The sequence below is a fragment of the Hirundo rustica genome, chromosome Z (genome assembly GCF_015227805.2).
Source record: "Hirundo rustica isolate bHirRus1 chromosome Z, bHirRus1.pri.v3, whole genome shotgun sequence".
In the NCBI taxonomy this organism is placed as follows: domain Eukaryota; kingdom Metazoa; phylum Chordata; class Aves; order Passeriformes; family Hirundinidae; genus Hirundo; species Hirundo rustica.
In genome coordinates this window covers 73791083-73815640 of record NC_053488.1, presented here as the reverse complement: position 1 = coordinate 73815640, position 24558 = coordinate 73791083, and the positions used below count along the sequence as shown (strand labels likewise).

The following is a 24558-nucleotide window of genomic DNA, read 5'->3' as shown; positions in this document are numbered from 1 at the left end:
CAGGGAGCGCTGTTTAATTTCCCCAGACTAATTATTTTAGAACTGGGGGCCAGAACCCTTGTGGTACGTCACGGGCCACAGCACAACTTCGAATAAGCATTTAAGAGAGGGATAGGATTTAGCTGATCAGGCTTTTATTGCCAAAACAATCTGTAAGAGTAAATTAGTCAGCTAAACTGTGAATCTATGGCCAAATTGTTCCTTTGCACAGACCCTCCAGGTGATCAGTCCTACAGATGGTCCAGGCAAGGCACTCAAAATATTAACATTTGAAGTGAATGGGTTCAACTGTTGGAAGGCCTGGAGTGGAGGCTCCTGTTCAGAGATGAATTGTTCTGAGTGCATTATACCAAAGCCACACAAATTTGGAAGAGACATTTTTTTCTTCAATGTTTTATTTGATTTAAATAATCCAAGAAAAATACACACCTTCAGTAAATCCTTAATAATTCCTCATACATGCCCTTGCTTCTCTGTCCACCAGTCTGCACTGTGCCACATTCATGCATCATGTGGGCACTTGGGGTACAAAAGGATTTGTCTGGATCCCTCACTACAGGGTGTACTGAGACTAGCCCTTTGTGTCAGAAGTGGAAGAGGAGTTGTGCAAAACTTTAAGATAGGTTGTGCAAAAAACATTGCTGAAGATCAGGTAACAGTTTGCAAGGAAAACGGCCAGAAAATGAGTCCTTACCCAGACACACCAGTGCCGTGCTGAGAACCCTTTTGCCCAGGATACCTGGGATATGTGGGAGAGTGGAGTAGTCACATTACACAGCATTTGTCATGTCTTGATATAGGTTTTGGGTCTGCATAGGAATGAATCTTGGGGCTTGGGGAGAAAACTATGCTGATTTTGAGGTTTTGTTGCATTTCTCTCCCTTATTTTCTGTTCCTATTCCAAACAGTCCCTGTGCAGCTATTCCATCACAAGTCTACCGTGACTTCTATTAAGGGTGATGTCTTTTCTTCCTGAGCTTTATTGTCCTCCCACATCCCACGTGCCTGCCTTAGAGTGATTTTCTTGACTGTTAGCCCTGATGGACAACTCCCTGCCTAGACATCCAGTTTTACAGTATTTCACATCTCACCTCATAAGAAGGGCTACAGTACAAGCATTCTGCTAGGCAAAGAGCCTGCATGATGATGTGAAGGACTCTCTGTATCTTTCTCTGATTCACTTGGATTCAGTATTGTGGGTGAAGGACCATTCATATCAGTAATTTCTAGCATGATACTCCAAATGTTAAAATGAAGTTAAGCCATGATAGTCCATATGAATTCAATGCCTTAGGTGGCTGAGTGTAAAATGACCGGAGTACTGTAAATTCACATCCCATCCTACAAATTAGCTTCCTCACCTGGAAAGTCAAATGCATAGAAATGTTATTTGCCTGAGATCTTTTTTGAATGTTAGACTTATTTGTTTTGCTGATCACAAAAAGGTTTTTCTAGTGTTTTTCATCTAATTCAATGTGATGACTAAGTCACAGTGAAATTGCTGAACAAGAGTTAAAACAGGGAAAAAAGTATTTTCTCTCTCAATCTATGCCTAAAACTGAGGTGACTATCTTTTTTCAGGATGTGATGACCATTTACTCAAATAGTCACTCCTAGTACTTAGTTGTGTAGTGATCCTGTTGAGTCCGAATTCAAAACATGTTTTAATAAAATTTCTCCTTTTCTCCTCTCTCAGGTGTCTGGTAGATTCAGCTAATGTCAAATCTTTGTCTTTGTATTTTGATCTTCATCTATCCCCCAGTAGAATAATCAGTAAGATAACTAATACATCAGATAACACATTAATTTCCAGTCTAAAATTGAAAATGTAAGAATTTATATTGTTCTTATAGAGATAGAATATCCTCAGAACGTGGAAAACTGAGTTATCAAATTGAAATTAAAGGCTATGCTTAATTACAAATAAAGGTGCCATAAGAGTTAGAAGCCAGTGACAATCTTTCTCCTTTTTTTTTTTTTTTTTTTCTTTAAATTTTCTTTCTGGAGAAAAAATGGGGTATAAGAAAAGAAAAAGATGGTTAAAATCTGTTATTTAAGTTCACTGCTTCCTCCGATTACTTAAATAATGTTTGTTTTGATTGGGGAAAGAAGCTGTGGGCATAAACAGCTGTCAAGCATCTCAGTACTATCAAAAACAATGCCATCTCCCGAGCATTGATTAATACTGAGGAATTAAATCTTTCTCTTTCTTTCTTTCTTTCTTTCTTTCTTTCTTTCTTTCTTTCTTTCTTTCTTTCTTTCTTTCTTTCTTTCTTTCTTTCTTTCTTTCTTTCTTTCTTTCTTTCTTTCTTTCTTTCTTTCTTTCTTTCTTTCTTTCTTTCTTTCTTTCTTTCTTTCTTTCTTTCTTTCTTTCTTTCTTTCTTTCTTTCTTTCTTTCTTTCTTTCTTTCTTTCTTTCTTTCTTTCTTTCTTTCTTTCTTTCTTTCTTTCTTTCTTTCTTTCTTTCTTTCTTTCTCTACTGAGAAAGGTTAGCATGAAAATATTGTGTGAGAGATGGGACCTGGCCCTGGAGCTATTTGCCTTTCTTGGTATGGAAACCTTGTCTTCCATGATTATATTTCGTATTTGGTGTATATTCAGACAACCCTGGACAGGTCTGCAGAGGCTGCAGATGGAGGTGCCATGCATTCCAGCAGAGACGATCAATTTGTTGGTGATTTGCTGGATTTAGATCCTCCTCTGTTCTCTCTCAACTCATATCAGAGTTGTTGCTGAGAATCCCTGAACATGCAGTGTGTGCTCACTTCCTCTTCCTCCACTGCAGACAGCTTGACTGTTCCATAGGCTTCAGGAAGACATTAATTTGATGCTGCTTTTCCTCAGCCTTTGGTTATGTTTGTTTACTACTAGAAACTCATGAAGCTCATGGAATAAGCTTTACGTAAAAAGATCAGACCTGGAAATAATGTCTTGCAAAGTCCAAAGCATGTCTTAAATTCCTTCCAGAAACAATGAATAAAATGGAAAAGATCAGTAGACTTTCTGTGTAATTATGCTGCTGGGTTTTCTTATCGTTTTTCAGCCATTGGGTTATGACATCTTTCAGTAGCCGATACAGATCCGGAATCAGTTAATACTTTGAAAACTAAATGCTTATCATCTACAAAGTATTTTGCTCTATTAATTGTTTCCATTTCTCTTAACAGTAATGGTGTCTGGCTTGGTTACTTCCTACATAGAATTCCCTTTGCAGCCAGAAGGGGGACTCAGGATATTAAATTTCAGCAGATGCAGAGAACTTGTCCTTTACGTTCTTTTTTTCTGAACGTTGTTTTCTGATACTGTTGTGATTCTTCCTTGGCTTCTTCCATCAGTCTTTTGTGGCTTTCATTGTCATAGCTCTCATTATTATGTACTTAGCAGTGTGGAACAAATTTTGCAGAAGGAAATACTGAAACGGACATTTGGACATGTCTGGAACCAGGTTCCAGTCCATCAGGAAGCGGTTTGGTGTATCACTTCTTTGTCATTTATCACAGGAGTTTTCAGCCTATGTGTTGCTGCATCTCCCCAGGAATATATCTTCCAGTGTGTTAGTAGGATTCCAGATTGTAATTAATAAGGGAATATTCTGACTGTTGTGATACCCAAACATGAGAGTGTGTGAGACCCAAGACAGTACCCTGGTCTGCTCAATGGACTTCAGATCATCATCCAGCTCATAACAAGAGACTAAATGAGCATTTCTAAACAGATATGTGAATGTTGTTTTATGTGCAGTTTACCAATCTGTGAGAGAATAGCCATAAGTTAAAAAAAAATAAAATATATATATATATATATAAATTACAAACCAAACAAAAACAAACAAACAAAAAAGGCCCCCATAAAAACAAAAAACAACCCTGTAGAAAAGACAAGGTGTGTGGATACATTATTTTAGGTAAACAGCAGACTCAGCTTTTGCATAGTACCAAGGACTGAATCCTACCTGTCCCTGGGTTTCTTGTGAGACAGCCCAATTATCTGCTTACTTGTCACTTTGCAGAACTGAGTTTTAGAGGAAACCTAATACACCTGGTAGTACTGCTGCTGGGATTGTGCAAGTTTCCCTTCTAAACCCCTGTTTTTCTAAACCCTTTTAGGATCAAGATTTTATCTCTTTTTTGTGTAATATTAGTTTCATTCTCATGTCTTCTAGAAAATGTGGACAAAGGAGATGACTGGCAACCTCCTAGGGTTCAACACAGTTGGGGAGAAAGTTATGCATTCTGCCTGTTGTGTGCTATTTCCAGTGAAAATCTAGATTGAAATTTGACATGATACCATCTTTTTAGGATAATGTGGTTTTGTTTGGTTTGTAAAAGACTAGTCTGTGGGGGATATTTTTGTTTTGTTGTTGGGGTTTGTTTGGCTGGTTGGTTGGGGAGTTGTGTGTTTTGGGGTTGGTGGGGTTTTTTCCCTTATATTTTTCCTTTTTTTTTTTTTTTTTTTTTTTTTCCCTATTTTTTCTATTTTTTCTTTTGTCTTTTTTTTTAAGATGAGCTGAAGAAGGTAAATACTGGCACTGCAAGAATTAGTTCAAACACTATGCAGATAGCCCCAAAGAGAGATTTGAACCGTGTTCAAACACTTTCATTCTTGATCTCATCTAGCTTGTAAAAGTATCCTTCCTGTGCCTGGTAAGGAGCAGCCCCTCCTCTAACAGATTTTGAGGTTATTTACTTCAGATACTTCAGAGAGGCACAGTGGCCACATGTGATGAGGCTGGAAATTTTATTTTATTTCTGGTTATCCCAAGAAATAAGATAAGCAGTCTGCCGGGCTACTGCAGCATAACACCAACACCACAGAGTGGGAACCTTCCTGCTTTTCCTAACCTAGACTTTTTCCTGAGGAGTTGTATCAGGGTACTCTCATGTGAGACTTTCTATTCTGTTATTATAGTAAGGATTATGTAGATGGCTGCCTTCCTTGGAGCTCACCTGTCCAAACCTGTACAGAGCTGGTTTGAGTGCTGGTGTGACTCTGTGGAAGCAGCTTTGCTGCAGATTGGTTTGAAGTTGTTCTGTTAGTGCTCTTCAGTAATTTCTCACCAGCAAAAAAAGCACATTTTATGCTGCATGCTGTGTGTATGCAGTCCATTCATGACTGAAGTTGGTGCCTTGGATAGGAAGTAAAAGCAAAGGAAAAGTTTCCTCTTGCACAAATTACAACCAACTCAAACTTCTATTAGAAATTATATGGAACAGATAAACCACAGAAGATGATGTACAAAAATATCCAGCTCAGTAGTAGAAAAGTGATTGAATTGTACTCAAGGCTATTTTCCCTGAGAATGAAACAAAATGGAGGCTAAGAAAGGCATGAGACATTGGTATGATTATTCCTTTTGTGCAGAAGTTCATGATCACATTGATGTCTTTCTACTCTGAAAGCATGTATGAGTGTTAACACACAAAGTCATTGTCATTAAAGTCAGATTTCTTAATGCTATAAAAGCAGAGAAAGCATTGCCTCTAGAAAGAACTGTTAGGACTAATTTAATCCAGAAGTTTATTGATTCAACTTAATTTATTAAGGACTTGATTTTAAAGTGAGTTTAATCATAAATCAGCTTTAAATCAGTTTAAATGTGTTCACAGTGAGACTTTGCATTGGTTTAAATATAATTGATTTATGTTTTAATTAGATCCCTGCAAATTTGGATATAGATAAAGTCTCTGTTTCTTCCCTTCAGTAAAACTGTAGCACATTTCTCCATCTTCTGGGGCGAAAGTCTAGCTGTAACAAATCAATGACACAGCATTTTATTTTCACAGGGCCTGAATTTTACCTTAGTTCTGTGCTGGGCCTTCAGTTCTTATCATATAGTAAATAAAGCCCTGGATACTGGAAAACTGATATAATCAATTTTCAGGGTGTGCTTTTACCCAAAACTGTGACACACAAAAACCACCTGTAAGTTTTAAAAAAGTAGTGGGAGAAGGGAGCTTCACTTGATTTACCATGTCTTTATTCTTTTTGCTGGCAGTCTGTTCAGAATTTATGTGGAATTTATTCTCCAACTCCTTTTTAGCTAAAATTTACCATATAAATGTTGTTCTGCTGATGGAGATTCTAGATTGGGGAATAAGGCTTGGTAAATTATACACATTGCTTACTACCCTTCATATATTTGAAGGTCCATAAAGTTCACTGGTGGCTCTTATGAAAGGAATGTCATTCTTCTACAATAAAAGCTGTAATTCCTCCTTGACTGTAGCTACTGGTGGCCACAATCACAAGGGTTCGAGTGTTAAATAATTACTGTTTGGTGCATGTTTTAGTCTTTTTCAAATGCTCACAGATTTTGAGGCCATTGAGAGATCTTGACAAAAGGTTGACCTGGCAACGTGGGCTGCGTTGTTATAGACCAGAAGCTCCAGGCTTGATTTGATGGCCTGGAGATCTGTGTCACCATTTTTCTGTATTTGTGTGAAGATCCCACTCCTGTATGGATTACTACTTACATTCAAACACATTTACCAGTATGCAATTTCAGCACTTACTGTTGATCTGGAATATACCTTTAAAAGCCATGTAATTTTCTCTACATATTTTTTTTTACTTTTTCCTGGAGTCCAAAATCATTTCAGAGATACACCGTTTGTCTTGTCCTTCTCCCAGTGATTGCTGCACCATGGCATGTATCTGCATGCTTTACTTATCATGTGGTTATGGATTTTTTGGCCTTTAAAAGGATGTCTAACCTTGAATAATAATTTAGCCAATGGAGCATTTTCTAATTATGTATTTTTGCAAGCTGTTCCCAATTGCAAGTATTTAGCAGTATTTGTTAGAATTTTGTTCGAGTTCTCATTTGTCTAGATAGCACATACATTTTCAAACAGTTGTGACATAAATGCTTCCTTTTCACTGCTGTTTCCATTTCTGATTTACCATCGGCAGAGTATAAATGTGGAGCTCAAGTATGTTGGAAGTAAATTACATTGAAGGGTACCTGATGAGATCTCTCTGCCTACCATGCAAATCCATAATGTTAAATGCTGCCATGTTTAAATTTTTGTTGAGCTTGGTTTGAGCTCATTCTTTTTTTGCAGTGCCCAGGTGTATCCAGTCCCTGGTTCCTGAAATGTGACAAATGTCTTCCTATCTCATTGCACTCCTTCTGGTAAAAAAATAATAATAAAAAAAATTCCAACAGACTCTTCCAAGTGATGACCACGTTGTCAGCTTCAGTGACCTGGACTAGTTGTGCTGTTCGCCTGGGGATGAACATGTCCTTTTGCTTTGGTGTGTCACTTCTGGAATTGTCAGACCTTGCGATTTTTCCTTTAGCATGCAGGTACAAAAGCAGTTACATTTCAAACTGAGTTAGAAATGGAGGCACCAGTAATACCTCAAATCCTTTTCTACCTGGTAGTGATTAAGGCAGGCAGGCAGAGGGGGGGGAACATTGAATTTTCAGTTGTTATATAGCTGGGATAGGGCTGGCATGTCCTCTGGTCTGTCTGTGATCAACACCAGAAGAAAATTATTAGAAAACCTTTGAGTTTGTGGTGGAATAACTACTGTTGCTTTCCAGTCTGTGCAGTCTTTTAGTACACAGATGTTTTTGTAGGCCTACATCCTTCTACAGCCTGTGCTGAACACCCACACAAATCCTAGAAAGGGAGCATTGCTAGGAGAGCTGACCACAAAGAATTTAAATGAGAGGAGGGGAAGGAAAGTGGCAAATGAGGAGGCATACCCACAGTGTTAAGTCTGACTTGTGCATAAACAAATCGATGTCTTCAAAGTTTCAAAATTCTTCACACTTCTGTAAATATTTTATGCCGCCAGTAATGCAACAGCAACTTCATTTTGATGTTTCAATTAATCTTGGTTTTCCCAAATTAATTTCTGTGATTTGACTTTCTTTCTGTTCATGTCAAGCAGTTCAGCAGACAGTTTTCAGCTTAGGTTTTCCACCTTCCCACCCCAAAATTTCAATATGGATGAGTGGTTCTTTGTAGGGAGGAACAATAGCAGACAAATGAACCTCCTAAACTTACAGTTGTGCCTTGGGATATCCAGACATTTTCTCGTCTAATTTGTGAAAAGCATTGGCCTCTGTGTGAACTTTTTGAGAGGAAGATTGTTTGCGTCTTTGGGGAGTCTGTTGTTTTGGGGAATTCCATTTTGGTTCTTCCTGTATGTTAATTATTCATTCCAGTGGTTATATCCCTAAACTCAGATTACTTGTGTATCCTTATTGGTGTTGGCAGTGACTAGCTCTGTGAACCCATGCAGGGGAAGGTGATTAGTGGTGACCTGTTGAGGTGTCCTGAGGTGACTTTATGATGCTTGTATCCTCAGTTGTCTGTTCTGTTTATGCTGGATATTAAGTTCTGCATCTTTAAGACTGGTTCTGAGAGCAAAGTGGGGGAAAACAAGAAGCAGAAAACTGAAAAGTTTGTTTTCAGAAACTGCACTCCCTTCTCTGCATCCCTCTCCTGCTGTGTTGTCTGCAGCACAGTGAGAGAGAGCTCTCTTTTGCCTTTTAATTAGCTTTTGCTAGCTGAGGCAGAGAAGTTCCCTGGACTGTGGGTTTCTTTTCTTTTTCTTGGGACTGTTTAAACCTGTTCTGGACTGAAAAACCCAGAGAACACCCAGATCTCATGCCTGCGGCCCACCAGGGCCCAGGGTGGCATTTTCCCTTGCCAGAGGGACTGATAAGAGACAGGGCCAGCTGAGCTACAACACACGGCAGGGACTTTCTCAATTTTGCCATCTCTCTTCAGAGCAGCGAGAGGTTTTATTGTTTAATATTATTCATTTTTTTATGCTTGTGAACACTTTGCTTGGGGGGTTTTCCACTTTTCTCCAAGGAAATCTTTTCCCAACTGGTTGGGGGAGGGCCCACTTCAATTTTCTTTCTAGTGGGACCCTCCCAAAATTTGCCCTAAACCAGGACATAAGGTAACCTTCATTCCGTGTCCGGGGAATTGCCTTTTGACCACCATTTCCATTGTATTTCACCTGTTACGGCACTCCTACTCCCTGTGTTTTATCATTTTTTTCATAAGACATCCTTGTGGACAGGAGGTCCTTCTGGTTTTCTTGTTCAACATGAAGAATTATTTTAATACTGGGAAAGCTTATGTGAATACTGTAACGTGTAAATTCTGCTTGATGCAGGGTATTTCTCCTATACATATATGACTCAGCTCTCGCTGGTGGAGTAGGGAAAATGTGCCATACTCAATGAGGAACATCTCTGACCAGGGATGTGAAAGTGTGCTGGCAGTGTTACTGGATGCGTATCATTATTCCTTCTCTTAAGACTTCCACAGCCTCAGGGAGCAGGAGGAGGATTTTTAGACATGTGAAATCATGCCATGGATAGATCTGCACTGGGCAATTTATTGGCTGAGGCATGGTACACTTCATCTGTGAAGTGGAACTGTTGCAGATTCACAAAATGCTACAAAGCCAAGAAAACAGTGTAAGCCAGAAGCAAAAATGGGCCTCTGTGACTAGGATCAGAAGAAAGCAATGATTCATGTCCTTTGGATGTGAGAATCTCAGTTTTGCTGGAACAGTGTGAAGAGAAAGAGCATGGTGGAGAAATGCTGAAAGGGTGGAAAAGCAACAGGAGGCCAGAGATAAAAACAAGAGTTACAAAATATAATGTCGTTCATAGGATTTGAAAAGCTTACAGGATTTGACACACAGTAATCTTTGTGTTTTCTGATGATGTCAAAAGAAAAGTGGGCCAGAGAATATGAAATGTGAGAGGGAAAGGAGGAGATGGCTGCAGTGCTTTTGAGATCCTGGACTGAAAGGCTGAAGCTCTAAGGAAGCTATTTAAGAAAGTAAATTCCACCAAAAAGAGAAGAAATAGAAGGAAGTTGCCAAAAAAGTGGATTTCCATCATTAATGCAGAGAAGTAACCTCTGAATTTATACAATTTTTGGCGTTTTTTTCTTCCCAACATGATCTTAGGGCACACCAAAGTTTAAGTTTTGCGTGCTTCTCAGTCCAGTGATCCGCTGAACCTTACAGCTCTGGCCATAAAGCGAAGGCTGAAACCCAGACAGGTTAACAGTGTAGTTGCGGCCTTTTCTTTTACGTGGTTCTATCAGCCGCACTGCCCTGTTTCATGACTTACTGAATGGCTTTTTTTCAAGAAAATGTAGAAATTAGTGGTTAACATTCTTACACTGGGGAGCAAACAAGAGAAAGAGATGTATGTATGACATGGCAAACTGCACTTCCTTTTTTCATCTGACTTCAAGGCACACAACCCGAGTCAAACATTTTTAATATCTGTAATCCTGAAACTGAGCTCCTAAATCAAAAGTATCTTCATGAGGAAAAAAAATTAAAAATTACTGAATACTTGCAAGTTTCCTGAAGTCCATGGGATTTATCCTGCATGGTGTTTCTTTGCTTTGTGTTACTTTAATTTTAGTGTTCAAGTAAAGATTCTGGAGTCTTCTTTTATGCACTTTGGTATGTTAAATATGGACCTGCAGATTCTTCCATCAACTTTGCAGGCTGTTTTCCCTGAATCACTTTTTGGATATCAGCTGTATTTGCTTTACACTGTCCCACATTTCCAGTCTGTATGATCAGGTTTCTGTAATGACAGTGTCTAACAGGATCATCAAAGCTTACAGGGGTGCAGCCAGTTGGAGTCAGCTGAAGCACTGAGAATCAGAGGAGAGAGTATTTAATGTAATCAGGCAGTGTGTTCCCGCAGACACAATCATCAGTAAATAAATTAAGTGTTGACCTTTAAATCATAATCCTTAGGTTAGACACTTGCTCACATCCAGCTTCTCTTGCAAAACCTACATTTTGCTTTGGACACAGTTCCCTGTCTCTGAGGAGGCCTAAGTTCAGAAACTGATATCTTGAGTGTCTGCAGGAGAATGGAGAGCCTGTCATTATCATGTTACACTGAATAAATGGGTACTCTCAGGCTTTCCTCTTGGACACAATACTTCCAGACATGATGTTTTGTCACTACCATCCTTTTTCACTCTACTGGAGATGCTTTTTACTTCTCGAGTGGAAGTGAGGAGACAGGAGTGAGACCTACTCCATGTGCATAGTACTTATTCCATAAGCCCATTTTCAGTGTCCTTTTGAAAATCCTGCCTTCCCAAGGTCATATTAGGAATTGACCCATGGTACTCTCACTGGTAGGGTTTACTGGTCTTGTGACAGAGAGACCATAGAGAAGATTAGTGCAAGCTCACAGAACAGTTTCATGGCTAGGGGTAAATATCCATGAACGCTGGCATGACACACCATGCACTTGAAAGTGTCTCATGCCAAATAAACAGATACTTTAGGTAGAGATCTATGCATTTGTTGGTGCAACATTACTTTGACAGGACCAAGTACCATTCAGTACCATTCAGTACCATTATGTCTAAACTAGTTATCAAATTAACAGCTGGCTTTCTGACTGGCTTTTGGGAGCAGTTACTCTGATTTATAGAGGCATTTGCTTCTTCAGTGTTGCTCCAGTGTTTAAAGAGCATGGCTGTAGTGCTATATCTCTCCATTGATGTATTTCTTGGCTCCTGACCACATTGCTAGCCATGCTTTGGTACTCCTGTTTCTTTTGGCCTTTACAATACCTAAAATTTCTGTAAAAATCTGATTTTAGCGTCACTAGAATGAATGATATTCTGTGGGTCTTGGGTTTATGTGTAGTTCAAGACAAATGTCAGGTTTGAATTTTTCCTTTTGCTCTTCTTCACAGACACAAGTATTCAAATATCAGGACCCAGAGCTGAAATGTATCTGGCGGTATTTTCAAAAGAATTCAGAAATTCCCATTAATTAGCTAAATTATTTGTTTGGTTTTTCAGTCCTTCAGCTCGTGTTCGGTTATTCTGGTATTTTGGAGAGCTGGGTGTTTTGGATTATCTCCTATCATTACCCACAGTGTTTTATCATGTAGGTAATCTGTACAGACAGTCAGCATGCTTGCAGGAAATAGTGATATTTTGAAAAGTGTTCAAAATCCAAATGTTGCCTGAGAGAATAAAAGGAGGATTAAAACCAAGAGACGCAATGAAAAATTTTGTAGGGTTTAATTGTTTATTTGTTTGTGGATTTTTGTTGTTGTTTGGCTTGGGGGTTTTGTTTATTTGTTTGGTTAGGGTTTTGGGAGCCTTGAGGGGAAGCTTTTTGTCTAAGTGGGAGCAGTATACATTTTAAAGTGCAGCTTATATGTTTAGAAAACCTGGTCTACTGATGGTAAGCCTGACCTTGATTGCAATCTCATATGCAAGGGGAGAAGGCTTTTGGAAATAATATAATTTGTCCTGCATTACTTCCCTGCCTTGAGCATTATGCAGAAAAAAAAAAAAAAAAAAAAAAAAAAAAAAAAAAAAAAAAAAAAAAAAAAGGCAGTAAGTCTGAGGCCAAGGCAGTGGCTGTTATTCCTGTGGCTTCTATTACCCCTCACAATTGGTTGGTCATAATTCTGTGCAGCAAATGCTGCACATGTGCCTACTGGCAAGCATGCCTAATACATTCCTGTGCTCAGGCTCTCAAAAGGCTTTGCGCCTTCCTAGGGAAAGAAAAGACAGGGAAATAAAAACAACTGCTCATGGAATTTTAGCTGAGTGTGGTTGTGTGATAATATTTTGCAGGTTTCCTGTTTAATTTGTTCAATGTGTTGAGCTTCCATGCAGATTAACTATACAATCAAGCGCTGAAAGTGAGGACATTGATGTTCTTTGCCAAACTCACAAGTCCTGGGAGAAGAAGTTATCTACACTCATACATTATCAGTGAGTCTTTTGCAGAGAGAATATGGAAAGTTATGTTCCTTATCTGCAGTGATATTATGCAGGCCAGCAGACATAAGTTTCTGAAAAAAATTGCTAACAAAATGACAGCTATTCAAGCCATCATAATAAGGAAAGATCTAACACCTTGCTTGCTTTTGCCTGTTAAACCCTTCCAACTGTGTGGGGCTTTTGCTGACACAGTTGCTCCGCTGCTTTGTGTTCTCTTGCTGTTATCACTCTTGTTGCTTTCTTAGAAAGTCTGTCAGAGCAGGGGAGGTCCATGGGTCACAGAGAGACATCCTGACTGGGTAGTGTGACAAGCCTGGGTGCCTTTCTGTGTGTCTAATTGACTCTTAAATCTGAGGCCCTGCTGCATTTTGGCACAAGGAATACAGATAAAGTAGATGCCCAACCACATCTTTCATTCAGCAGTTCCTCTTTCAGGGTACCTCCAAACTTAGTTTATGCTGTTTCTCTTCAGGATTTGTCTGTTTTCTTTGCTCCCTGGCCCCTGTCATTCTGTGATGGATGGCATGGCTGCTGCCATACCAGAGCTGCTCACAAAGGCACTGCCCAAATAGTGATCTGTAGGAAATGCTGTGAAGCTCCTTTCCTTTTTCAATTTGACTGAGTCCTTGTGTCCCCAATGGCACTTCAACCTCCATCTACACGTCGGAAATGCAGAAAGGGTTTTTTCGTCGCCTTTCCTGCCTCATTCCTGCCTGCCATGGGCAGTCCCACACAGTGGGCAGAAGCCTCACCAACAGCGGGAGCGGTTCTGCGTGACAGGCACAGCAAGGAGAAGTGGAAAGGAGCCAGGCTGGCAGGAGATGCTGAGGGAACAAAGGGGGAAGGCGTGAAGAGGCAAGGGGAGGGCAGTACCAGGAGGAGCCATGTCTAGTTATCATTATAAGCATTTTTGTCTCTTCTAAAAGCATTTTTACTCCGTGGACAAGGTCCTGTCTTACCAACACCATAGAATTGGCACAGATTGTGACGAAAGTCAGCTACCTCTTGCAACAGTGGAAGCTGTAGCTGATCTTGATCCAAGTGTTTGATGCTGTGGTTTTATCAGCATAAGCTTTCTCATATGCCTGGCAGGTCTGATTAACTTTTGCAAAACTGCAACTAAAAGGAAACAAACACAGTGTAAATGAAAAGAATAAAAAAACCTCCCAAGAAACAATCTCTTTTCTGTCATGTCTATGAACAGCTTTTACTGTTTTCCCTGGAGAGCCTGCATGCTTGGACAGCGAGTTACTGTGAATTAGTGAGGGTCACTGCCATTGATTAAATCCTCTTTTATGTTTCCCGGTAACTCCTGAATTATGGCAAGAGTTGAGCATATTAATTTAACACTTTTCTTTTTTTCACTGACAGCTCTGATGGAGGAAAAAATCTGCAAGTCATTTTGAGCAGATAATACTGAATTAAAATAAAAATCAGGAACAAAATGTCATTTCTCTTTTATTCCCAGTTTCACATTGCTATGTTGAAAGAACAGTCAATCACTAGTAGAAGTCCTTAGCACAAAAGTTTTCATCCTTGCAATTGTGGTTATGCTTTTAATTTATGCAAGATACAGACTAGGCCTATAAGAAGTGAAATATGGTAAAATAAGGAATATTGCCTTCATATTTCAAATCTCTGAAGCTGCTTTTCTTACATCGTGACAAAAGACTATAACTTCAATGACAGAATGGAACTCTTAGCACAAGCCTCAGTAAGGCTCCTACTTAATGGTAATTATTTTTGTTGGAAATTTTCAATATTAGTATTTTAAAAACCTAAAATTTTATATTCATACAATATTTACAAGTGTTCTTATATAAATGCGTATACATATATAAATTTGTATTTATATATGTATATAAATATATAAATGTGTATATATATGTCTATGCAAACACACACTTATAAAAGTGTATACATTTAAACATATTGGTTTCAGGATGGTGTGTGGGCACTTGTTTTTCTGAAATCAAAAGTTATTTTCATAGCATTTTGAGAACACACTTAAATTTCCAAAAATATCTGGGGCAGTGGGAGAAAATGGAAACCAACATACGAGATTTTCTCATCATGAAATGCTGGGCCTTTACCTGATCCGTCCCTGACAGATATGCCTATCCTGTGTGTATAACATCCATGGATGCCATTCCCAGAGAAGTCTCCCTCTCAGATATTTTGCTTATGTCTAGAACACTTCCTGCCAGAAGCTTGTTGTCCATACCAGCAGAGATGCATGGAAAAAGTTGTTATCTTCCTGTTAATCAGAAGGGGGATTTTTTTATTATGGAAGGCCTTTTTATCCATTTTCTGTCTTGTGCTGGTGTCACAGCAGGCATCCCCTCATTTGGTCACTAACTGCAGACCACATTTTCCCAGACACCACTGTTTATGCTGTTCTGGGCTCAGATTCCAGAAAATCAAACGTTCTCCTGGGCTTTACTGGGGTGAGAAAGGCTGCCTACATGTACGTGGGGCAGACCATGCTGCTGCCTTCAATAATTACCCACTTCTTGGACATTGTGCATATCAGTTCTTTATTTACGCTGCTCATAATTATGTTTATGATGGTGCTGCTTGTTTTTTTGTTTTATTGAAATAATAATAATAAAGGGCAACTGATGTCAGCAAGTCTCCACAAACACACAAGGAGCAGATACCAAAACATAATCAAGAGTGTTTGGTTTGTTAGGACATTTTCTTGCACAGGACTCTGTTGGAGACCATTTGGTGTCTCTTTGAGTGCTCCTTCACATTATGGAGAATCATTTGACCGTGGTGGCTATTTGTCCCCTTGGACAATATTACAGGTGCTCAAGAAACAAAATGCCCTGGAGCTGGAGTCACTGCACAGCCACAGTGACTTCCTGGAGGCTCAGGTGGGGCAGGTACAGGGTGATACTTACAGGGTATCACCCATCAGCAGACCAGCTGCAGTACCCCATATTAGCCCTCCCCAGTTGTGTGGTAAAGGTGTTATCTTACTCCTCAGGGGAAGCAAGGCCGAGTATAGGTGTTTTACCTATACACTGGAGCACAGTAGTGGCTGGTTTACAGCTAAAGCATGGGGTCAAATGAAGGGTAGCATCTCACAGGGGGACTGTATCTTCTTGTGAAGCCTGTGCTCAAAACCTGTACTCATGGAATACTACGTGTCTATAACTTAGAAAGGCTGAAATGGTTGGAGGTTTACACATACAAGAAATGTTATTGCTACAACACAGTAGAAATTGAGATGCATCAGCTGGAATCCTACAATGAGATGGCTGAACCTTTTCAATGCAGTGTCCCCTTCTGGGTCCAAAATACCCTTAATTGATATTGATTCTGTTGATGGGCTTCCAAGCCTATTGTCTCTTGCCTCGGGGAAAGGATATGGCCAAGCTGAGGTTTGAGGTAGGTGTATGATGTGGGTTATAATGTTCAGCTGGAGCAAAAACCGTTTCCCTGAGATAAGGGAGGCTGTAGAGCTTGTATTTAGGCTCTTAACTCCCTGTCAGATCAGTTGCACCTTTGGGTAGCCCATGATTCATAGCAATTGAAATTAGTAAAGCAGCAAGATACCCTCCCTTTGCCTTTCTGTGTTACCAATCAGAGGTGTCTGCCACAGTGTGCTGTCTTGTGCCTAGGAGCACACAATCAAATAATGTTGTTAGTGCTCTGTGCTATATTCAAAACCAGCCCTTTGGTTCTCGCTGTGGCTTGCAAGTTGTAAGACAGTCATAGGAGAGCTCCAGAGCATCAAAGTAGGCTGTTGTTAAATGTGCCCTTATGCTTTAAGGACAATACAGATCCTTGTTTTTCAGGGGTTTTTGCAGAAGCATTGCTAGACTGGTTGAGGTTTTGCTCTCTGTGGCTTGCCTAGCTCAACTTGAGTAAACAATATTTTCCCTTTTGAGGATGGTATAATCACCAGCACATTCTTTTATTTCTTTAGTGGTGCCCCTCAAATTGAAGGAAATGAAAAACCAAGAGGCTGCTGTGGGTCAGAAGCTAGTGCTCAGGTGTGAAACCACTTCAGAGTATCCTGCGCTCAGATTCAAATGGTTAAAGAATGGGAAGGAAATTACTAAAAAAAACAGACCGGAAAATATCAAGATCCCCAAAAAACAAAAGTAAGTACAAAGTAATATCTTTAAAGTGGGGCTGGGAGGACTGGGAAGTGATGGTCACCAGAACTCAAGCATTGAGGTTGTTAAACACAATAACATAAAGCTGAAAGCTATGAGATACAGAGGAAGAAAATCTAAGAAAACAGAAACCAATATTATTGTTCCTGAAAGTACAAATGAAGTGTGAGTGTGGTATAAATATTTAATAACTAATTTTCCCTTTTTAATTTCTATTTGTTTTCTGATAGTCAAAGGCTATAATTTTAACCAGTAAACCTTGGAAACAGGCAATTTTTAAACTGCTAACAAGAATAGAGGTACATTTTGCTTATTGTCTAAAATCCGAGAATACTTAAAATCATCAAAGGATTGCAGATTCTGAAATATTTTAGAGATTTTCTTTTCCAGCTGTTCATTCCTTAAGACGGGCTGAATGCTGTCCTCATTAGCTCTGAATGTCTTATGAAAGTGTGCAGTAGTCCTTTACCAGAGTCATTCCTGCACTTGCAGAACAAGGCACTGGTGTAGCAGATGTCAGATGAATAGCAAAGCATGCAAATCCCATCCTCCTCTCTGGTGGTAAGAGCTCCCTGCATGTGACTGATGACCACTGCCTGAAGATTTGACTTGTTTCTGCAGGGGAAAACTACACAATGCTTTTACTGCATTGACTGCATTGAGGAGAAAGCTTTTGCTGTTTTGTCTCTCCCTTGTTGATTAGATTAAAAAGTTTTAATTATCACCAGCTATGAAAATCTGTTTGAACACAGTCTTTCAACTCTCACTTCTGCTCTCAGTAGGCAGGGCAGCTCTCTGGTGCCCCATGCCCTGCCTTCCCTTCATTCAAGACATAGAAGATTTAGAATACACTCTGCAAGAGGTTTTTCTTTCCAAGGTGTTCAGTGCCCCCATACTTTGTGTCAGGGCTCACCTCACTAGACAAAACAAGCCATAAACAAATAGACATACGACTTTTCAGAGTTATTCAGGTTAAAATTCAGAAATCCTGCCCTCCTTGGCAGTTTCCTGTACCCCAGCCTCGGGCACAAGGTGAAATATGGAGAGGGACAGAACAGCATCCCCACAGGCCCCATGCCACAGTCACACAGATGTCATGAAGGAACCTGTGATGTCTCCTTCCAGCATTTGTGAAATGGAGCTGTTCCAGGTGGCAGATAGCCTGGCAAATTGTCTGGACTCATTTGCAGAGCCATATGTCTCTGTCAGAGTTGTATTTTCAACCTATTCTGTAAAGAAAATGTTCAGATTAGAGCCTAGCCCTCAGCTTTCCCAGCAACACAGTGCTGCCTGTCAGGGGAAATCAGTATTTTCTCCACTTGCATTTTGGCTGATGCACATTGACCAAACTCACTGGGGCTAGGATTTCACCTTCTGAGGCTGAACATCACCAGTTCAGCATTGAATCAAAGAAGTGCCTTCTGCCAGCTCAGTTCTTTGTGGGTTTTTTGCCCCCAAAAAGCTTTGAGAGGCTGTCAGAAGGGGAACTGATAGATATTGATTTGATATTGATGGATGTGAAATGTGTGAGACTCTTTTTAAGCTGGATGTGCCAAAAAGTGTTTAAACTTAAAAAGATACATAATGAAAAAGACTGGAATTGTGCTTTTTTTCCAGAAGATAGAAATATGAAGTCATCTTCACTCACCATAAGTGGACAGGACGCAGGCTTTGACCTGTATTTCACACATTTGTGCTTCCCTGGTCACAGTGATACCACACACAGTTGGAATTTCTCTTCTGCTTTAGAAATGCCAGTGTGGAATGGAGAAGCACTTGCAGTTAGAGATGTGAATGTCACTAGATGTAGAGTACAAAAAAGAAAAAGACAAGGAATGTCTGCTGACATATGAAGGATATTATTTGCCTTCCTCCTTTGACATTTTAGTTTGGGGATGCATCACTACTTTGCCATTTCTTCATTTGCTATTTGTGTGTGCATCAGGGACTGAGTAGAAATGAACAGCTTAAGAGAAAATAGATTTTTTTGGATAAAATGGGACAGACGTGTTGTAAAGCTAAAGGAGAGGAGGAGAAAATGCAGTGTAAATGAACGCATAAAAATATATGCACATTTCAGTAAGCAAAATCATGTTAAAAATATCCCATTACAAATTAGAGGACTATCAGAGATCAAGGAGATTTTTTTCCCCACTTATGTTCTGGTTTTTTTTTTTTTCATGGCAGAACACTGATAAGTGTTTTTCATGTGCATATGCTTCTGTATTGTTACACAAGCATTTTAGTGTGAATTTTTTACTATTACCAAGTGAGAGAAACATCAGCTACAAAGGTTAGAGTAGTTGATATGCTGTCTGGGATTAATGCTTGTTTTAAAGTTCAAATGACTGCATAAAAAGTAGGCTATATTTCTGAAGAACCGTTAGTGTGGGGAGTGCCACAGCCTTACTGACATCTTCAATCTAAACACCTGAAAATAACTTTCTAATATATTTACAAAAAGATCACAAAGTTTATATGTAGTACTCAATGGCCACTGATTTCTATCAATGTAGTATTTTGCAAGAAATCACCCTTCTTTTTGTGTGATGGCAGAATAAAACGTGTTTACTTTTGGAATAAAAGTAAAAGTTTCTTTTGTCTGGTTATGTGGTCAGAGCTAGAGTTAAATAGCTTTAGCTTTTCTAACAAACTGCAAAATATCTGGCAGTATGGTGAGGTGTCTATCTCAGAAATTGAAGATGAAGACCTTCACTTTAAACCTGAAGTAGGCAAGGAAAAGATGATACAACAATGTGGTAGTTTTGGGCACATTAGCCAGTGTGAACAGTGCTAGATAAAAGGATTTGCCGAAGTGGAGCACGTGCTGACTTTTTGTAGTGTTTTTAGAGTTTAGAAGACCCTGTGGCAATGCAGGCTTCCTCAAAGCTTAGCCTTCCAAAGACTGCTTTTCATGTCATATAGTTTCACTCCTCTAAGCTCCCTAGGATGGTTTCAGGGTGGTTGATTTAGGGAGAGCAGAGCCCCAACATGTGATGGCCTCACCAGGACTACTCTGGGGCCCCCAATGCAAGAAATTCATGGACCTGTCGGAGTGAGTCCAGAGAGGAGCAGTTGATCCCAGGGCTGGAGCAGCTCTCCTATGAAGATAGGCTGAGATAGTGGGGATTATTCACCCTGGAAAAGAGGCCTTGGGAAGACCTTACAGTACCTTTCAGTGCCTAAAGGGGGCTGCAAGAAGGCTGGAGAAAGACTTTTTACAGGGACATGGAGTGATGTGACAAGGAGGAGTCTCCTTGGACTGAAGGAGGGTAGTTTTAAATTAGGTAATAGGAAGACATTTTTTACTGTGAATGTGGGAAGGCACTGACACGTTGCACAAAAAGGTTGTGAATTCCCAATCCTTGGGAGTGTTCAAGGCTGGGCAGGATGAGGCTTTCTGAGTAACCTGATCCAGTGAAAGATGTCCCTATCCATGGAAAGTGGGTTGGAACTATATGATTTTTAAGGACCCTTCCAATCCAAACTACTCTGATTTTATACTTCTATGACAGTGTGGCAGGTGAATCACACTAAACGGCTATATTGCTTCCCATTACACTGGAGAGTCAAGAGACACTGAATTACTTTAAATTTTAATGAAATGCATTTAAAGCACTCACTTTTACCTCAAATTTGTCAGAGTAAGAGCATTCAGTCAGTGAGTTTCTGCTGATGATTGCCGATGATTGATGAGCCCATGATTGGTTGATTTGTGTGTCCAATCTCTAAGCTATTTCTATAAGACAGTAGACATTCAGAAAAAAATCAGGCCCCAGACAAGAGCTTTTCACCTACCAACTGACTTTCCCATGGCTGTCCTCTACTATGATAGCATTTAATTTTCCTTCTCTGATTTCAAATGCAGGTGAGACCTGTACATTATTGGTTTGGGCAGTGTGCTGTACAAGTCAGGCACTCTTCATTACATATAGAGAGACTCCCTTTATCAGGGATGGGGGTTTTTTGTGGCAGAGACAAGGTGATTGCTACTTCTAGATGATGGGTTTGGGTGCAGTAGTGCACAAGGAGACACTGTGTAAGTGTCCTGTACTTTGAGCTTCATCCAAGCTGAGCCTGGATATTTGCCTGCAGACAAGCAATTTTGGATGACAGATGGAGACTGGAAGCAAAATTAATTCAAGCAACTAGATACAGTGGGCTGGGACTGAATTCTGCAGATGTGTTTCTTTTCTCTTCATGTACGAATACAAGCTCAGCAGTGTCTTAGTGGCAATGAGCTAAGGATTCAGCAGAAACAAATCTTACAGGGAGTGGCTTGCTGCTTTTTTTTTTTTTTTTTTTTTTTTTTTTTTTTTTTTTTTTTTTTTTTTTTGGTGTGTGTGTGTGTGTGTGTGTGTGCGTAGCATGGTATAATTTGAGAAAAGGACAAGCCTTTGACAACAGATTCCCTTATCAGCAGCTTTAAGTCAGTACTGTTGCAGTAGTGCATTGCTAGGAAACTGTTTCATTTACAGCCATTAATGAGTCATCTTCTGCTCTGATGTTTTGAATTCTGTCCCAATACCTTTCAATGATATTTTTAAGGCTACAAATATTCATATTATTTCTCCTGCTCTCAGAGACAAAACTCCTTACAGGTTTTTTTCTAAAACCAAGAGTAAACAGGCTTTTTAGAAATGGATTTGTAAGAAATATTGATGCTTCACCTATTTTAATATAAAAATAAAATCATAAAAGGAAAACACAATTATTTGTCTTTCCCCACGTGTATCAAGTAAAACAAAAACAATAAAAATAAATGTGCAGGGCAAAGAGTTTCTTCAGAAAGCCAAGCAGGCCACAAAAGTGGTTTGCATCAATATTACTTAATGCATGGAGAGGATTTCAGCAAGTATACAATGGGTGTCCACACTAAAGTCATGTAGCTGAAACTGTGCTTCCTTCCTTTTCACTGGGTTACAGTGAATTCTTAAAAACACTGGGCCTTTGAAGCTTTCTAAGGTTACAACTTGCTCTCCATCTAGATAAATGTCTGCAAGTATGGCTGAGAGATAACCTGTTGCAATATAGGAAACATCACATGTCCACACAAGCTGTTAGGTAGTGTAAAACATGGTGCCACATTCTGATCAGGCCCTCAACAGGCTGTTTTGAAGGTGGATGGCTGGCAGGCAAATTAAAAAGGAGGCCACTTTTACTGCTGTATAAGCACAGTTGTCAGTCAGGTGCAAAATTTTCACACAAAGATACAGTAGCACTCAGCTTTTGGATGTTTCTGTCAGTGCCTTTATCCCTTTTTTCTCATATATTTGTGGTTGCCGCGAGCTAGAGTCTGTTCTTGTATGCCATATGAAGTGCAGCCCAGTTAATTAATTCAGTACTGGGAACTGGGCTCCTAACATTTCCTGAGAAGGGAGCTCAAATACTCAGGTATTCATTTCTTTACCATTTAAGAAAACTTGAGTAAATTGCTAATCCTAGCTTGGCTGCTCCTCCCTCTTGCAGGCCCAGTGGCCTTGACAGAGCAGTCCTCTTTCAGGACATGGGGGGAAACTCTTGTGATGCAAGTCTCTGGCAGAGAGGGGTCCACCTAGCACACTGCTTTCATTCCATGAGGGCTGACTCCTCAGCTATAGAAGTTTCACATAGAGGCAGGGGAGGCTGAGCTGCCAACAGGCACATGTTTGGATAGCAGATAGCAGATGGAATAGTGTCCTGTGATGGAAGTTGGGGTGGCTCACAAGGATGTGTAGTTGGAAAATGATATTGAACATTTTGGTTGCTTCAGAAGCACATACTACTGCAACAGACCTGCCTGTGGTCTGAACCAAGCCCTGCTCAGTGATTTCCAGAGTAACCAGGAGTAACCAGTTGTGATTTCCACACAGAGAGTTACGGCACATGGCAGTGCTGAAGCAAAGCAACTCCCCAGATATTGTTTCACTCAGCAGCCATGGTGGTGCCTATGAGCTTTTAGAGTGAGAAACTGCTGCCTCCTGGGGATCAGCCCTCCAAGTCGGGGTGGGCCAGCTTAGGGAAGCCAGTGTTCATGCACTTTGAGTGACTGTTTTGTAGATCAGGTTTTACGACAGGCAGAAACTTCCCCAGACCACTTCTTTTAAACAGTAACTGGGAACAGCAGTAATGTGTGCATTTTCCCCAAGCTAGTCATTCTCTGCAGTGTAGATAATGAGATTATTGCCATCCTGTGAGTTGGGGACCCCATGAATGACACCAGAACATGTTCCTACAAAATTAATGGGTAGGCAGGAGTTGTGCATTTGAAAATCTAATCTTAAAACCTTGGAGACTGATTAAATTACATCTCTGAGCCAGGAACAAAATGAAGCTTTATGCAAATTGTGCTCCTGCCCATGTTTTTTTTGTTAACACTGGAGAATGATTTACTACTGGGGCTTCAGAGGCTGTTAAAGAGTGTGGTGTGTTCTAATCTCATGATTATTTAGTCAGATGTTAGGAACTACAGTAGTTAGCCAGAACTCTACTATTGGTAGTATTGAGCCTGTAGGGAAGGGTGATCTATTTTAATATTGCACCCATCTTGGTGGCATCTAGACAGCCAACAATTTGGCTGAGAGAGGGTGGTTGTCGAGGGGTTGTTTTCCAGATTTCCTTTAAGAGCAAAGACTTCTCTCATACAGAAAAGCATAAACAAGTGTCTTCATTTGTGTTCATGAATATGCCTGTGTTCCAGCAGCCTGTAAGAGGGTTTTTTTTTTTTTATTCTCCTCCCTTCTTTCAAGCCTCGATAGTGTTAATCTGTCCATAAGAATGGAAGACAAGACTCTCTGTTGAAGGGGTGGGGAAAAAAATGCTTTCGTTGATGCAGTGACTGTTATGTTATTCCAGTACAGGATGTTTATGTGCTTTTTTCTGATTTCACAGGAAATACTCTGAGCTTCACATTTACAGAGCCACGTTGGCCGACGCTGGGGAATATGTATGCAGAGTGAGCAGCAAGCTAGGAAATGACAGTACTAAAGCCAGTGTTATCATCACAGACACCAATGGTAAGGCTTGGCTCATTATTTTACTGTCACATTCAGAAAGACCACGTATTATAGCTGCCAGCAGGACAGAGGGCTTAGGAGCTTGGCAAGTGAAGTGGAAGTGGAAGCACTGAAATCTATTAGGTGTACTGAGAAAAATTAGTTGGGCCTGACTTGTCTGTTACGTGGTTGAAATGCTCAGATTTGCCTTACAGACAAATGGGATGTCTCCTACAGATCTCAGGACAGATCAGCATTTTCTGTGCAGCATCAAGTCTAAGACACAGTCTAAAGAGTCAAGATCAGAAAAATATGAAAGGAATATTATTCTAATTCCTGTTATAAACAGTGGGGGAAGTTGCATTTAACCTAAAACATGTCATAGTCTGAACTGCTAAACCAACACTTCTCACTTTAATTAATATTTGTATTGCTCCAATTGCCACCAATTATACTTTCACATATGTTGATAGGTTTTTCTTTTGATTTCTAAAACAATAAACACAACAGCATGAATGTATATACAGGCAAACTATTCAAAGACTTGAGTGTGATTCAGATACTTTGATTCGGGTATTGTGATTTAAGGTTATTTTCTGAGGAGTAGAGCTTCTCTTGAAATAAATAGCATTCAGACTTATTCAAAAGATTTACAGTTATTGTAGATTGCTGTTTTTGCAGG

At 39.8% G+C, this 24558-nt stretch overlaps 1 protein-coding gene across 7 annotated transcripts in view; it reads left to right on the top strand.

Moving 5' to 3' along the window:
• The window catches only part of NRG1 (neuregulin 1), a 404423-nt gene that overhangs the window by 238551 nt on the left and 141314 nt on the right, over positions 1 to 24558 (top strand). For 3 of the 7 annotated variants that reach the window (XM_040090493.2, XM_040090490.2, XM_040090491.2), the window contains exons 1-3: positions 16415 to 16518; positions 16710 to 16887; positions 23773 to 23897. In XM_040090493.2, coding sequence (XP_039946427.1) covers position 16518; positions 16710 to 16887; positions 23773 to 23897 — 304 coding nt within the window. In that variant the 5' untranslated portion in view covers positions 16415 to 16517. Of the gene's footprint in view, positions 1 to 16414; positions 16519 to 16709; positions 16888 to 23772; positions 23898 to 24558 lie in introns of those variants that run through there. The other 4 variants (XM_040090494.1, XM_040090492.1, XM_058424115.1 and 1 more) reach the window with 3 other exon arrangements.